The 17,854-nt window shown below is 37.9% G+C and overlaps 1 protein-coding gene across 1 annotated transcript in view; it reads right to left on the bottom strand.

Annotated features, from left to right (window-relative positions):
- Positions 1–9,947: 9,947 nt before the first annotated feature.
- The window catches only part of USP12 (ubiquitin specific peptidase 12), a 37,107-nt gene continuing 29,200 nt past the window's right edge, over positions 9,948–17,854 (bottom strand). The window contains exons 9-10 of the mRNA XM_051779061.1: positions 16,730–16,808; positions 9,948–14,739 (exon numbers count right to left, since the gene is read on the bottom strand). Coding sequence (XP_051635021.1) covers positions 14,638–14,739; positions 16,730–16,808 — 181 coding nt within the window. The 3' untranslated portion in view covers positions 9,948–14,637. The remainder of the gene's footprint in view (positions 14,740–16,729; positions 16,809–17,854) is intronic.

Genomic DNA, 17,854 nt, shown 5'->3' with positions numbered 1-17,854 from the left:
AATGGAGGTAAATCCAGCTGTGGCTGGTCACTAGAGGGGTTCCCCAAGGCTCAGTACAGGGGGTAGAGCCCTGTTTAATGTCCTCATCAAAAAGCAAACCAAAAGGCTGCTAAAGGTAGAACCAATGTCCACTATCTTCATTCTCCCTACAAATTACAAAGTACAGTTTGCTTGTCTCTGCTTGAATTAATAGCAGGTAATTAGCACATCCCTACAGTGATGCTGCTCAGGCACCAGCTGGGGGAATAAATTACAGCTTGGGAGCTAATTTCCCAAACAAGCCATGGCAGGCACACAGCATCGGCCGGGGCTGGATTCTAGCCAAGTGAGGAAGTGGCACTACTGCCATCAGCTGTGGGGAAATAACAAGTGCAATTTTCAGTAACTTAATAAAAAAGATAGCAATATATTTTCTTGCTTCAGTGTAACTGGAATGAGTCCTCTTGACTTTGCCAGAGACTTCTTTGATGTGTAACAGCTTGAAGAGAACGGGTTTTGCCATAATTTTATGTGATTACAACTGAATGTCACTTTATTTATTCATCAAGGGGGATTTGGAAGGGGAGAAATACGACATTTTAAATGATCACTGGGGACAGAGGTGCTGACAACTGTGCTCAGATTTTTAGAGCCTAATTAGCAGCATGCTGGAACTGCACCTCCTCTCATTACTCTTGATTATGTTTTGTAAAGAATTAGTGCGATGTTTATAAAACACTTCCCCCAGAGTTTGTTTCCTCAGGTTTTTGTGTTGCTGCCAAGCTGTTCATCTCCCCTGGGGTGACAAGAGCTCATATATTGACAAGGAAAAGGAAGGAGGGTGCCGGGGAGCCATGCCCCCCAAGGCGGCAGCTACCTGTCCTGGGGGAGCCACTGGAGAGGCAGCTGCCACCGAAGGAGGGGATCAGCATCATCCCATCAGCAACCCCTGCTCAGCAAGTGGCTGGGAAATTCCATCTTTCTTAATCAAAAACCAATGTGTAAAACTGGCATGTTGTTTGGATGGATGGCTAACAACTTACTCTCCATCAGAATCACAAAAGCACAACTTCTCAGGGGTCCGTCCTGCAGCTGCTCATTACTTGTTAACAGAAAACCAGAAATTCTCAGGGCTCGTTGTACACTCTTTGAGGGGCAGAAAGCAGTCCTCCTGCAAGCTCGGTTTGTTATTGCAGTACTGATGAGACAGACCTGCTGCTAAATCCAATAGCAGTAAGACAGCTGTAAACAGAAAGCTGTTGCAACACAGAGGTTGTTTTATTGCAGCTTTTCCTCCTTTCCTTACCCAGAAACTGCTGGGTTTCAAGGTGATGCAGTTTAGGCAAGCTGCCCTGCTGAGAGGGTGGGGGTCATGGCAGGGCAGCTGGAGCACTGTACCACACAGCTGCCTCCCTGGGACACCCCCAATGCCCTCCACCTCCACTACCACGGTTTAATCACAGCATCAGGAACCCCTGATGTGCCCACTATGCAGGACAGAAAATTAAAACGGTAATGCAGTACATGCAGCTGAGAATAAGAAATCTCTTGGCAGATAGAAATCTCCACAATCAACAAAGAAGGAAAAAAAAAGGAATTAGAAATAGTACTGAACTAAATTTATCACAAAAAAAGTTGCTTCCATCACTATCGCAGGGAATACAAGTATAAATCTGAGTTCAAGAGTAAAGAGTGCCTCTTACTTGAGTGTCTAATACCCTCCATAAATAACAATTGCTATGATTGACCTTCCCCAGCATATAGGGCCCCAGCCCCACTGGACTCATGCTGCATAAACAGGTAGCAATGGCCTGGGCCCCCAACAATTTCAGGATAACACAGTAACTCACTGAGACCTATAAATGGGTATGAACGGTGCAAAATTAAAATTAGAAAATGAGAGAAGATAGGATATTATTAGCAGCAGGCACAGTACATCAGATAGTTTTGCAGGTGTTTCAAGGATAATTTTTCTTAAGAAGGAGATCATGAACTGAAATCACTGCTTTTAGTTTACAAATTACTAACCTTTAAGCAGAGCACTCATATTATGTGTAAATGGAAATGAAGGATAAGGTATTGTGACTCTGTCAGGAAAATTAAGCTGACATGGTTGTCCAAGCCAGAGTGCAGATAGAGATGAGAAGCAGACCACTGACAGGTAGGAGATCTTGGAAATAAAGCATGTAGCTTTGTATAGTACAACAAAAGCACTGCACAGGACAGAGTTTCCAAGCTGAAAACAGAGTAAGTGGTAGTATGCCCTCTGGCAGGCAGTGTTGCTCAGGCTCTGGAGAAGGGTAACCCTATGTTACATGGACTACCTTGAGCCAGTGAATCTGCAGGTCTCAAAGGTGGAACTCATGAGTCACAAGCTAAATGCTGAGGTTGGGGTTGGGAGTTAGACTTGAATATGCAGCAGAAGCACCCTGCTGCTGAGCTTGAGCAGGGAGAGGCCAAGACCTTCTAGTCTGAATGCAGAGGAAGCAAGTCTCAGATCCACCCCAGAGGAGGAGGGAGAGAGGGCAAGAGGAGAGCAGGACTGGAGCTGGTGGGATGAATTAGGCTGGGAGCTGAGGCTGAGGAAGGAAGAGGCAGAAACAGAGGAATCATGTGAGTGCAGACATCTGTCCTGAGATGCAGATAGAGTTCAGAAGTGGGAAGGTGGTCATATGGAAAAATGAGACTTAACAAAAAGAAAGAAATTTGAATGGAGGTAGAGTGAGGTGAAGGCAAACATGGGTAAGGAGAGATTAGTCATATGGGAGGGAAGGAGATTGCTGGTTCAGACTGACCATACATGAGGTCATGAGAAAATCCTGAAGGTAGATGAATAGAAGGGTACTGAGTTTCAGTAAGCAGCCTCATAAGAAAGCCAGTAAGAGGCACTTTAAATGAGGAGGCATGCGCCACTTACAGGTGTCCCACAGGAGCAGCAGGATGAAATTTATAACTTTGTGATACATAAAGGGTAACATTAAGTAATAACAGGTCTTTGGTTTTAAAACATGGAAAATGGAAGCCAGACTACTGTCTGTGGTATACAGTGGAAGGATGATTGATCATTGTCATAAACTGAAGAGAGAAAAGTTCAGACTCGCAAGGAGAAATTCCCATGGCAAGTACAGTTAAGCAGTGGCACAGATTGCCCAGAGAGGCTGTAGCATCTCTGCCTTGGGCACTTTCAAGACCCAAATGGAGAAAGCCCTGAGTAACCCAGCCTGACCACAGATACTGTCGGAACACAGCTTTGGGAAGGGAATAGTCTTTGCTCTTTCACTAAAAAACTTTAATTCCCCAAAGTTAAAAGCAAACAAGAGGATGGCATGGGAAAGCAATTCAAAAAACTTGCCATGGGCAGGCATGAGAAAAGAGGGTTAAGTGGAAAGCAGTCTTGTCCAGCCTGGGGAGTCAGAAGATCACTCCAAGGTCACATATTTTCTTCAATAAGTCTCTGTGAAGCTCACATGCTATCTCATATGACTGATTTCTTTTTATACCAAACTCTTTAGAAGTTAACCATCCAATCTCTTGCTCTGTTAGCTCAAATGCCAGGGTTTTTTGACAGAGCCAAAGTCCTTCTAGATACCGATAAATTATCAGCACAGTAACCCACCTCTGCTTCTCCCTGTTGCCTCTCATTGAAATCCAGAAAGCTACAGACAAAGTCAAGCATGCAAAGGGTTGAACTGGGAGGAAGGCAGTCTTAGTCCAGCCTCCTAGTGAATACACATATCACCCAAATGCTTAGGCTGAAGCCACTCTATCCTGGGGAGAACTTAAACAATCACAGCAGTCTCAAGATATTTATGTTGTCTGAAACCCTCATGACTACCCTGTAGTGCTTCTAAAACCTGGGCTTCCCATAAACTCACCCGATGAGCTGGCAGGCAAGCAAAACCGTATTGCTGTCTTCACTCTGCAGCTGTTTCACCACAAATTGGTGAACTACATTCCCACAAATTGTTTCAGTTTTCACAAATCATTGATCTGTAACAAAATTATCTTTGCTGGAAAATTCCTACCCCGTGTGTCTCTGACACAAGGCAAGTGCAAAATAGGAGCAGAACCTCTTCGGAAAGTGCTGTACCCCATTAGTGGATTTCACCCTGGTCCTTGGTGGATTGGTGATCTCAATTCCATCAACTCTCAGAGAGAGAAGGGTGGACTCTGAGGAAGTTGAGACACGTTCTGTTGTTGCTCTGAAGACCAGGAACAGCATGACAGATTTGAGCCAGTATCCTCCTGGAAGCTAGCACAGGGCTCAGAGTGCCAGGATGTTATGTTTACTGTGACAAGTGCTGCTTGATAGGTGGCCCACTGCATGCTCAACTGCATGCAAGCTGGAACTCCTTCAAAGCTCCCTTCTGCAGTCCCATTGTTTCCCAAGCAAATTGCTGGGTTTCATTTTTGACATGGAAAGAGAAACATGTTTCAACAGAACTAGATTCTCTTTTCCACAAAGCTGCTCCTGCAGCCCTGCTTTTAAAAGCGTGTATCACTGACATGAATGCAATTTCTTTTCCTCACGACAGCACTCTAAACCAAAAAATCCCTAATATACCATTAGTCATCAACAAAATTCCTGACGACACATCATACATGGCACTGCCTTGGGAGGACTAGTTTAACAGGAGTATTTGAATTCTGTAGCACAGTCCAATGTTTGTCCTTCTACAATACAGCCAGAGCCAGTCTTGGAGTCCAGGTCACAGGAAATCCTAATGGGACCACCTGCTTTTTTCAGTCATAACTAAAACTGACCTCGTGTATTATGCACAGTGGCCAGTATTCCTCTTTGCCTATCAGTTCTAAACCAGCAACAGAACACCAGATTTAGATCTTATTCTCAGGGTACAACAGAGGCATAGGGAAAGGTGCATATTTTTATCCACTAACCAAAGCACAACTTACAAAATAAAAGATCCAAACCCTTCAATTAGTTTGCCATCCTGTAGCTCAGAATTGCACTCTATTAGTCAACATCATCATCAATATTTATTCCAGTAGTTTATGAAAAACATACACAGTTTTACAGAATTGCATGTATATGTCTATATAACTTTGTGATTTAGTTTATCACTGGGGGGGCTATTCTTCTCAAATACTTGGATGCTTATCAAAACCAATGAACTTCAGGTCAACAGTATAAGCAAACAGACGAAGCACAACTCTCCACAACTCATTAGTTCAATTTTAAAGACTTAAAATTCTATATGAAATAAATAGGCTATTACTGACCTGTGAATGAACTAATCATAATTATGTTTTGCTGTGTACTTCACTCAGTTTTAGTTTGAAACTCATATAAAGGCCTCCAAATTTGTTGTGAATGTTTTCTCCAAGCCCCAAATGGTGTCTGAAGGAGACTAGATTAAATTCTGGAGAAAGAATTGTCCAATTAGCTGAGCACAGTAAAGTTATGAGCAAAGACTGCTTTCCAAAGACCCTTTAAAGTTGAACTTCTCTCCCACACTTAGTATGTCAAAGCTCCTGATGTTGATATTAGTCTTTTTGCATGAATAGCATTAGTCATCCATAAACACAAACCTGTGCCCACATAGGTTTGAATATGCTATGCTGTTATGCCACACTTAGAACACTCCTAATACTTTGACCATTGTTATTACTAGCTCCAGTGATTTAAAGAAAATAAGGATTTTATAACGCAAAAATTTATTTTCAGTCCTGTGGCCCTGTAGATTTTCATCACCTTCCACAAGATGGATTCTTTACCTTATGTGAATCTACTGAAAATTTATATTAATAAGTTAGGCCAAAATTGTCCACTCTGTATAAAAAGTTAGGCTTCCAAATGTCTACTAGGCACCCACATTGTAATGATCTTTCCAGAGACACTTCTTTTCATTTCAGGAGACTTTTACTGTTAACACTGAAAAAATATTCATAAGACAAGTAGGATTTTAAATCGTATTGAGATGATTAGTTTCAGGCACTTTCATTTCAGCAGTTTTTGGTTTTTAATATGTAGTCTGATTTCCAGTATAAAAGGAGCAGTTTTAAAACATCCACATTTAGATACCACACTTTAAGCATTTGCGTGTCTACATTCAGCTTACGTTTGCATGAATATGTCAAAATGTTTTTTAATTCCTCCTCACACTTTGGGAGGAACATTCAAGAACTGACAGATTTGTGGGAAAACCCCCTCAAGCTGGCCAATAGCAAGAGTCAGTGTTTTACATTATCATTACCTTGACATCCACAACAGAGCAATCTGCCAAATAAATGGAATCTAATGTGACAGTTGACTTCTAATCTCCACATCTTCCTTACTATAATTAAAAAAATAACAGCAACAATGGGAAACCAGCCATGATACAAGGAGACTTAGAACTTTAATTCACCAAATTCAATCACCTGTAAGAAGGATTCCAGGAAATCAATCACAAAATATAAAAATAATTTTCAGTGAAAAACATCTTGAGTCTCAAAATTTCTGTAGACCTTGCCAGCAGAAAGGGAAAAATGTTTTATTGCTTTTCATTTCATGAGAAAAGATAAGTTATCTGCATTGAATCAGCATCTTCAAGACAATGCTGAGACAGAGATGTTGTTTTCCGTGGGTCTGTATGCTCTTAAGGAGCACTTGGAAGGTTTCTTCTCTCAGATATTCAAGACCAAAAACTTTCACGCACTCCTTGCTTCCACATGAATTACTACTCCTTTACACTACATGATCTGTTATCCTTATCAACAAAAAAATAACTCCTATTAAATTTAATAATTGGATTTTTGTAACTTTTCTGCATGCTCACCCCTACAGTCTTACACAAACCTTGAGGGAACTAAACAAAAAATGCAGTGTTGCTCTTAGTACTTATGTAAACAGCCATGCAACATCAGGAAATGTTTTCTATCCATGCTCTGCCAGCAATGGAAATTGGAGTCAGATCATGGTTTAATGAGATAATCTCCATGAGCAGATGCTAAATGCCCCTCGGTTAAAACCCACCAAACAGAGCAAGTTAGAACAAGGATATCTTGACTATGAAAACCACCGAGGATATGCTCAGTCCTTGAAGCTGCTGTGCCTGTTGCACACTAGAGGAAGAGCAGGCAACTAGCTTATGCAGCTTTCTACACAAGCATACCACTAATTTTGCAAGGAACGTTTTATAAGATGGAATTTTTATCTACACTTTGCGTAGGCGGCTGCAACACTAGAATACAGCAGAACAAGTGGCAGGCAAGCCATGGTCCTCCTGAGATTTGTGGCAGCTCTTTGAAACACATTTTCTTGATGGGAAACACTGAAGTGGGATTAGATTACTCAGGAGTCAGCATCTCCACATAAACCCGAGATTTACCTTTTTTGGGGTGACACATGGCAGTTGTGTTTTCACATTATTCCTTCTCAGTTTCCAAAATGGAAGTTGGTATTTGTGCAGTTAAAGAAAAATATTGACATGCTGTTATTATTATCCCAGGTATGTTCCTTATGGAAGTCTTCAGTTGAACAAGCAGCTGTGTAGATGTAGATATATCTGACGTACAATGTAAACACCAGGAGATGCCGTTTTTTGGACACACAAGTTCACAGTGCAAGCCAATGATCAGTATAATACACACTGCTTCACCAGCCAGTCTGGTGGGATGGTCATTGTTCTAAGAGATTTCAAGGCTCTGACGCTTTTTTCATCTCACTCTAATCCTTATTAAACTTTCAGTACGCTGTTGTTTTTTAAAGTTATCAAACTTGCCCAGAAGCAACATTCCACTGTTTCACATTCTTTAACAATTTCTATTACTCACTGAAGCACAAAATTATCATGCATTCTACTTTTTTTTAAATGCCCAAGTTATTTTCTAACCTGTTTTTTCCCCCACAAATATATATTACCTTGCACACAATCCCATAATTAATAAAGGCAAAAGACATCTTAGGAACTATGGTAAGTTTTGTCTCTTTTCTCCTCTGGTGAGTTGTGAATTTTTCTATATGCAAAATATGAAAAAAAGAGGGTAATTGGTGTTGTGGTATACGTATGGAACATACTTCTTGATCTAGCCTGCAGTGCCTCCCCTTAATATTCTGCAGTTCAGTGAAAGTTACTGGAATTATTTTGCAAGATAAAAGAAAAAAAAAAGAATGAATACACAGCCTATACACATTGAAATTGTATCTTCAAAGTGGTCTATCTCCTTTTTACCCAAAAAAAAGGGACTGAAAAAGAGCAGTGGCCAGTCTCAGAGACCTGCATATGCACAGCAAGTATGGTCCTGCTGAACGTGATTTTTCTCCTGATGTTCACTGAAGGTTCTTGATGGTTGCTCTGCAAAATTTGGGTCCTGCTAGAATACACTGGGATTGGCAATCACGGTGAGATCTCCTTAGTATCTAGCTCCTAATGGCTCTTCTCATAACGTGCTTCTCATTCTGAGAGACCTCTGTGTGACATCACCATATCTTCACACTGAACCATAAACAAATTCAAAAATAGTCTAAGGTCATCTTCTGTAAAACAAACATTTCATTTTTAAAATATGTTTCTGATTATGTAACAATCTTAGGGAGAAACACTGCATGCCTTTTACAGTCTGCTTAAAAAGAAGAGGAAAAGGGTACACCAAGGTCATATTTGTTCAATCCCATGATTCCAATTTTTTTTTTAATTTTTAATATAGAAGAGTATTTTCACCACACAGGCATGAGGATTAGAAAACAAAAAGCTTCAGGTATTTCTGATGCAAAAATCTTAAACTAAACTACTGAAATACAACTCAGTAGTTTAGCAAACATTGTCTGAGGGTGTGTATCAGTAATCTTCCTTGACACTGAAGATGCAGAGAGAAGACTGATGTGACATAACATTAGGATAATCAGCCTCTAGAAACACAAAGGAATGTGCATGCATGAAAGTAGGTAACTTGAGCTGAATGTCGTTAGCACATCTCGTCAGAGCTGATTAAAGCAGCCATTACAATGAAGAGACAGTCAGTGAAATAGAGTTGAAGTAATATAACAATCACACCTCAAAGCAGTTGATGTCTATCAACCTGCCTTACGATGTGATGACATACAAATTCAGCTGATACTTGACAGCAGAGATTTTGAGTCATCCCTGGATATTGAATCACTTAATAACAGAGTATGCTAATAAAATATTTGGAGATCTTCAGTATTTGTTTTCTAAAATCGGTAATGGAAAATACAAAAATGAGTTCAAGTGAATAGTCAAAAATTCTATGTAGATCAGACCATTAAAAGATTACATTCCCTGTGATTCACATATACACATAAATTGTTTCTGGAGGAGCACTCATCAATATAATCATATCCACTTAACAAATCTGTGTTCAGATGTAAATTTCAAATATAAACTATAGACTAAATAGCAAATTAAACACACTCACACAGAGGCATGAAAAAGCCTAAAATGGCAGGATGTTTTGAGTGCTTCCTAAATTCTCCAGATACCACAAATCTGCATTAAATGTAGTATTTTGTCTTTTGGGAGGATGCTGCTTTCATATCTAGTGTGTTAATAAATTATTGTAAAGCTACTTCTTTCTATTTCCAGACAGATTCCTGCTGTGCACTCTCCTGGATAATGTAAGCTGCAGAATGCAGATCAAGGACACGACTGATGATCCTTCTGTAATTAAAGCTCCCTAATGATGCCAACACAGGTTCTATAACAAAGAGCCAGGTACAAAGTACCTTGCTCTTTTCTGAGCCCTTACAATCTCTTATGCAAGTAGCAATCACAAGCCACTAGAGCAAAAGAATGTAATTTATTTGTACTTTCATGAAGAAACTAGAAGCTATCACTCAGTTCATTTCAAAACTAGTGATGTCTGCAAATAATCTTCCTTATATATCCAACGCATTCTTACTAAAGTTACCCCCCAAAAAATTTTTAATATAGACCAAGGAAAAGTTCATTTCTGCCTCACCACACTCTATCATTAAAATTGAAAACAATGGATTCCAGAGACCTCTGTATTTAAAAGATGAAGCTTGTATTTGTTTGCATGGTAGTTGACTTGCATAGTTCATTTATAGCAATCAATCAGTAGCAAAGCTGCTGCAAAGTGAACAACCCTTGAATAGAGATTATGTAGAATATCAATTTCGGTAATAATTGAGTAGTTGGGAGTCTGACATGTAAAGAGACTAATGTATTATACATCTCACATTGTGAGAGGTTAGAGGACGTTGAAGCCTTACAAGGCCAGAAACATAAAATGTGCATATTGCATTATCAAGAGAGAAAAAAACCCTTGAATTTCTAGGACTTAAGATCAACACAGACAAATATGGGGGGGAAAGTGGACATTTTACACAGTAAAGCCACCCTTTGAAAGCAAACAAGCCATACCTGGATTGTTTAAACTTTCAGAAAAGTCACAAAAGTATCTTCAATGTAATACTGCAGCACACAGATAATTAACATGCATGACAACTGCATTGAAGTTTTCTTCTCTTACAGGTAAAGGTAACTGAAGAAATACATGGACTGCTGGGTTCATCTATGGATACAATTTCAAATAAAGGCAACTTTAAAAAACCCAAACAAACCCAAATATGAAAACAAAACACCAAAATCACAAACCCAAACACCACCCAATCCTTTTTGGCATCCTCAGTTGTTAATGCATTTTCAACACTTTTTCGAAGCCCCCACTCTCCATCTTTTCAGCCCAAACTGAATTCTGTCACTGAACAAAGTCAGCAGTTAAACAGAAAAAAAGATGTCACCTCTTCATGTGTATAAGTAGACAAAGCTTTGTGCATAAGAGAATTCATCCCTCTTCTTTTATAATCCACATTGTGGAGGTACAGTATGCTAAGGGACAACTATTAGTTTTGAATGAACAGTTAGAGAGCTAGAAAGAAGTAGTTACGGGGAGTTTATGACATAACTGTGCACAGTTAAGATCTTTCTGGTAAGGACAAGTGGAAATTCCTGTAGGAAAAGGTAAGAAGAAACAAAGCTACATAAGTTCTGGTAAACAAAGACTGAAGATTTCATGTATTAAAATTTCTTTTACTTACAAGGATGACCCTGATAATAAGACTATACATTATCACCTTAACCTACAGCTGAGAGACCAGACCAAACAGTGCACGATAATGTTCCTTTAATTTTAATAAGGGAATTAGGAAAGTAACTAGAGGCCTCAGATATTTCAGGTTTTAAACTTCACAAACATCACCCCCCAAAAAAGTAGCTAAGCAATACAGACTTTCATCTGTATATGATCCAAAAACTGCACATGTAAGAGTGTTTGTCAAACACTGAGACAGAGAGATGGGGAACAAGGCAGGATGTCAAGCTTCAAGCTGCTGCTCTAGAAGGATGCAGATCTTCTGTGGATCTTGTGTTATACCTGGCAGTCCTGTGCAGATGTCAAAGACTGGCAGAGTATCTGAGGTGGTACCAAATCCCTACGGGTCACCTAAGCAGATGCAATCTGATTTATGACTAACTTCTGAAAACACAATTAATTTTAACCCTTCATACAAGTAGCTGAACACCTACAAGTCACCATTTCTATGCAAAGAAAGGCCATGGATGTGGTCGTCAAAACACAAATATGTCAGACTCTGAACTGTGTACTCCAAGTGAGGAATGATACCAAATTATACATGGATACCGTAACCAGCTGCACCTTTTTCTTCTGATGCTGGACTCCTGTTCTTTGTCAGTCTCTCTCTATGTTAGTGTGGGAAACATCTATTTTTCTTCTGTTTTTCCTCCCATACGGTGGTGATCCAGGAAATCCCTTAGGTAATTTGGAGGCATATTTTGTAGCAAGATACGCTTTTTTTTAAGGAAACAGAAGTCCAGAAAAAACAGTATTTCGAAACACTCCATTCTCCTCTATCTCAGAAACCAATGACTTACTAAAAAACTAACCCCAGAGACTCACATCACCCAAAATATGGCTGCCATTGAACGGTTTTCGTAACAACATATTCAATAAGATACATAATGCAGAGTATATAAACACACTTCACTTTCCATAGCTCAGGGCAGTCAGCTTAATACAGGAAGTTCCAGATACTTTTTCAGTTTGAAAACACTGCAAAGCACAAAAGGCAGCTGACTGACTGACCATTAGGGCTCCACAAAGGATACAGTACGTATCTTTAGAGAACATACTTTATTTAATAGAAGTTTTTTGCTCCAATATACAAAATAAAGGACTGTAGTCCCAATTAACATTTACATAGTTACACAGCAAATAATTTCCACCATTTACAACAACTGACAACCTTCCCACACTCCTCACTGTATTACAGTCAAGAAAAATTCCTATAATGTTTTACATACCAATCAGTTATATTTCATATTTCTCCATCTCTTTTAACTTTTTTTTAACTTGCAGTTTCTGATATCAGTTAAATTAAGAACTTACAATTATTTCAGCTGCACTAAAAGAAAAATGAAATACATAATTTGGAATACTATCTCAAAATCCTATATAAAATAAAAGTCATTATCTTATAAAAATACATAGCAGGATTAAAACCAGTGAAACAACAAAGATGTTTTAAATTTTGTTAGAGTATAAAATATTTAACAACTAGCCTCAGTTTCTAACTACATTAAAACAAACAAAAAAAAGAAGGAAAAAGAAGATAAACCATTTTAAATTAGCAAAAAGTAATATGACAGTTCTTTTGCAATACTGTACCTTAAGTATGCAAAGGAATTCATCCTTCTAACGTGCACCGTTATCCAACTGATTTACCCCCTTAACCCTTTTTCTACTGAAAGCCGAAAAAAGGTTTTAACGTTATTTGAATCCTTCAAGAAAATTCAATCATATTTTTCTGCATCTCCCACGATATTTAGGCTTTACTTGACAATGCTGGTAGATTAATCATGGTACATTATCTTCTATAAAAGAATTCTAGCCAAACCAAGGCATTAGAAACTCTGCATCTTACAAAAGCAATTTGTTACAGTATGACAGTTGCTAAATAGCCCAATTTATTTAGTGACCCTGTTAAAGATTTGTTCAACTGAGTGAATAGGTGAAGTCATTTCCTGAGCTAAAAGATACAGGTAAGTAAATAGTCAGTTATAGCAGCAGACAGGAGACATTCTTTTTAAAAGTTGTAACAGTATCAATAAAATAATGTTAGAAAATTACAGTAATGTAAAAATCACTAGCTGAAGAGGGAGTGACAAGGACATCCAAGACCTGATTGCCATAATCTGGAATGCACATCCTATGACCTTCCAGAAATTACATTCAGCTACTGTCAGACAATGTACTCCTAAGTGAAGAATGTCAAATCACAACAGTTCACATTTCTTACAGATCAGGTGTTTTGTCAAGATTTAATTGTTAATGCTGTTTCACAAACCTAAAGCAAGGTAAACTGCCTAGTTTCAGAAATTTTCACTCTACAAGTCTTAAGTACAATTACTTTTAAAGGAATGTGGTATCTTCAGGCTCATGAAATTCCAAGCCTATTTCTTCTTATTACTCAAACGTAATTTAATGTTTAACAGAAGCTGATCCATTTTTTGGAGAGGAAATAATATTCTTAAAATTGTTTACTTTGATCCAAATCACTCTAATTTACTTAGCATATGAACCATTTACAAATTATCAAAGAACTATAAAGACCAGTATACCACCACTGCACCACCATTTTCTTACAATATGCATTCTTAAAAGTCTTCTATGTCATAACTTGATCACTTTTTTTCATTCATTGATGAAAAGAGGATATTCTAATTTTATTAAATAAAGTACCTCAGTTAGATACCAGTTCCTCCAGAAGGAAATCTCTCTCCTGTGTTATTAATTTTTTTCAGATATTGTAGCCATTGTCTTTACAATTTATATTGGCTCTTCTTAAACATAGTTAAACATAATTAGTTTTAATTCAAATTAATATATAAATTTCCAATACTCATTAGAAAAAAGGACAATACACAAGATCCTAAGTTACAATAATTTATAAATAAAAATAAACTATTACAAACTAAATCCTTCCCCATACGGAGATTAAAAGCCATAATCTTGACTGATTGTTCCCGATCATACATTATAAATAATGTAAGCTTCTTCAGAGAAGCAAAACATACTTGCCTCCCTGACACCAGTTTACACCTTCAGTTAAACTACTACCATCAAGAAGGCAATTGTGTTGGGCCCAGATATATCTTCTTGCTTACATGTTAACCCTCTGATCCTAACCTTTTCAAACTTAAGCACAGGAAACTAACTTCATAAAGAATCCTTTACCTTTTATACATAAACTGTGCATAAAATACAGATTTCTTGTGCTCCTACTGCACCAATCTGGCAGTGCAGTTAGAACCTGATTCAAACTCCAGTGAAGTCCGTGAAGGTTCTCCGTGGCTTCAATGGGCTTTGAACTAGGATCACAGAGACAGTATTATCCAAATGAAAGCTCCTGCAAGAGTGGCTGGTATCTCTCTTTTTGCTTATGGGATGCAGTGGAGATGTGTAGTCAGCATGATACCTGAGCAAATAAAATGAAAATGATACGAAAGTTTTAAGAACCCCAAACTCTTTGCTTAGTTGTGTGCAAACTGTGCTATTGCCCCTAGAGATCTCTGCTTTCTGTCTCTTCAGTGCTTGCTCCATTCCAGGATAGAGAGGATGTGAGACACAAAAATCTCTTTTCACTACAGTTCCCCCTCAGTCCCGAGACTGATAGAAGAGGATGTAACCAGACTCAGAGTTCTTTGAGATGTCTGATGTCAACCCGTAGAATTCTTCAATAGCTTGTGCATCAATTTTCTGTATGCAAAAAAAAAAAACCAACCAAAAATTTTAAAGTAGGGATATCTTGCATAATATACACATAAAATTAAGTTCCACCCTAAAATAATAAAATTCAAATAATTCTTAAACTTTTTATGTTTTGGCTTCCCCTCTGCCACCAACTGCACAGAGAGCAACAGCTATATATATTTTATATATAAATTTTTAAGTATTAAGTGACCTTACTGTAAGTGCAATCTTTACGTGCATTGCTTGCACAAATTTCACACAGAGAAATTTTAGAGACAACAATACCCCAGTGAGACTTTTTATCAATATGAAGAATGCAAATACAAACTACCATTTCTAACTCTAAGCAGCATAATCCAAACAAGTGCAGAGGAGAATAAAAAGGCGGCAGAGAATGAAGGCTAACTTTTTCTATGCTTTTTGCACAGACTGCTTGTGATACTGTTAGCTTAGAAAGCCTCCTATAACCAAGATTTAGAGTGAAAAATGGAAAACTTCTGTTGAGAAGGTGAAGAGTGTTGTCTGGTTCTGTTATTTTCAGCTATAAAAGAAACTGAAAGTAAGCTCTCTCTTGCCACATTTTAAATAAAAGGTAATTGGGGTACAAACTATAAAAAGGTGAAGAGATAAGTTTTCTTTCACTTAGCTAGATTTTACTTAATCTCATTCCCATCACTTGAAATAAAACCTCTCTCAAGAAGGAGTGAACTATTTCAACTTGATGAACTATGGGCCTAAAAGTTAATGAGATGGTTTAGACTTATGAACAAAAGGATTCTTTCCTTTCTCTTCAGATCAGTTATGAGAAAAAAATATACATTACTGCCAGGTGTTACTGATTTGGAACTAGAGAGATTGTCCCTGATGTTTCTGTGCAGGGCTAAGGGTTGGACTTGATAATCTCGTGGGTCAGCAGTGACTGTGAATGATGTGATATGCTACAGCCCTCTCTCTTTTCACTGGAGGAAAGTGAACTTTTGACCTTATCAAGACATTTCAATTTACTGTGTATCTTGCTAGGACACAGAGGCAATCCTTTTGCTTTCCCAACAGCTTTGTGTATTTCAGTGTTTGTCTTTTCCCATGTGAAAAACTGTCCATAATGTAGCATGAGAGAACTCTTCCGTACCTTTGACTCATGCTGACAATTAACAATGTAAGTCCAATACCTGTTTCTTTTTTTTTAATTATGTGGTTCTTGTGTATTGTAAGGAAAATGGAAATGATTAATTTTATAGATTTAATTAATACAAATAAAGTCATGAAAAGCACTTGGACAGCACAATCATACTTCTGTTCATGCACAAGCACAGAAAAGGGAAAAAAAAGGAAGATGACAGAACAATACTCTCAGTAAAGAATAAAAGATAACTGATGAAACAGAAAGTCAAAATGGGTGAAGGGAATTCTGCTATTCCAAATTAGTTTTTTTTCTTTTTTTTCCTATTAAGAATAATTCCTGAAAGCATGGCTAATATTAGCAAGTATACCACCAAAAGCAAAGGGCTCCTGCTTCAGGGGTTAACTTTTGAATTTTAGGGTAAAATCTCAAAAATCTGCCTATTTTATATTTGTTGTACCTTTATTCTAAACAATCTGGGATACTTGATAAAACAGACTAACAGACTAATCTATTCCGTTAAATCATAAGCTCCTAGTAAGTATGAACAAAGCACTTACTACAACAAATTGTCCTCAGAAAAAACTGCAGTAAAACTAATTTATCTGTATCTTCATTTGACATGCCTTCTGGCCACAGAATAGCTTATTGAACAAAGGTGGAAGATCGTGGTCATAAACAAAGGCGCTTCTTTTAAGTATAAAACCCTAAATGCAATTCAAAGAATTGTACAGTCAAATTGTAAGGCACAGCTCTGCACTCACAGTTATTGCTCATTTAGATTGGGTTGAAACCTCTTCTCAGTAGCATTCCCAGTCATTTTACTTTAAGTAAGCATATACACGAGGGGGTTACACGCAACGTGGTTGGGCTTACCTCAACAATATCATCATCAAAAAGCAACCAAAAATCATGACTCTTCACTATTGCAATATAATGTCCTCTGTTAGGGCCACTGTAAAACAAAATTAGAAAAGAACACAGACAATAACACATATGTATGTAGAAATGTATTTCATTTAATTGTTTTTTTTTTTCTTGTAGAAAAGCAATACTTAACAGTAATTAAAATGGCTACCACTACAATTTCTGTTTGGATTTTCTCCCCCCCTCCTTTTTTTTTTACTGTCCACTTACATTATCTTCATAAGGTCTTACTTACCTTTATATTTAATACTGTGCTAAAAAAAGGATTATAATTTCAAATGAAGAATAAGCAGCACAGGCATTGAAAATACAAATGAAATTTTAAAAAAGAGACAGAGAAGTGAAATCAAGAAAACATTCAAGTATTTCATAGAGAACAGATCCCAAACTATTTCTGATCTTCAGAAAGAAAAAGCCATAGAACTGCTCCTCATCTACATGAATCTCTTTATCTGGTCCACTGTAAGCAAAAACTGAATTAAAGTGGCAGTTTAGAAGTCTCAAGAAGCATAGCAATGAGAAGGGCTCCCAATTAAAACTATTATAATGCTCAGCTCTTCCGTTATGGCAGACAAGGAATTTCTCCACAGCTGTGATAGAAAAAAAATCCACCAAAACTTTAGCGTCTTATTTCTCATCAGGTTTCAAGTAAGGAAATAATACACTTTCTGAAACAGCTGAACCTTACAACTGATAGTGGAGAACTAGTTAAAGCAGTTCTGGAACTGCCCCAACCGGTTAACAGCACTCATACAATTTTTATGTCCAGATCAGGGAGGGAAGGTTGCCATCTCTGAGGGACATGCCTGTGTACCAAATCACTAACACAACAAAACCATGGTTCATCTCCTGCCATGGCTCTGAGAATGGAGAAGTTCCCAAGACTGCAGCTCGAGTGAGGGAGACAGATAATGGTCAGAACAGACAGAAAGAATTTTCCTTAAAATCCAGAACAAGAGTGTCCCAGGAAACTAGGGCACAAAGGCTTGTTTTCCAAAACTGTCCACAATTAGCCAATTTGAGGTCTAATTATCTTTACTCTGCTCACTGTGAGAAAACTGATGAACTGGAGCA

This window comes from Manacus candei, unplaced genomic scaffold (assembly GCF_025592945.1).
Source record: "Manacus candei isolate 608988 ecotype Guabito, Panama unplaced genomic scaffold, ASM2559294v1 h1tg000014l, whole genome shotgun sequence".
Lineage (NCBI taxonomy): Eukaryota > Metazoa > Chordata > Aves > Passeriformes > Pipridae > Manacus > Manacus candei.
The sequence above is the reverse complement of the archived record's forward strand: the minus strand, read 5'-3'. Positions and strand labels throughout refer to the sequence as shown.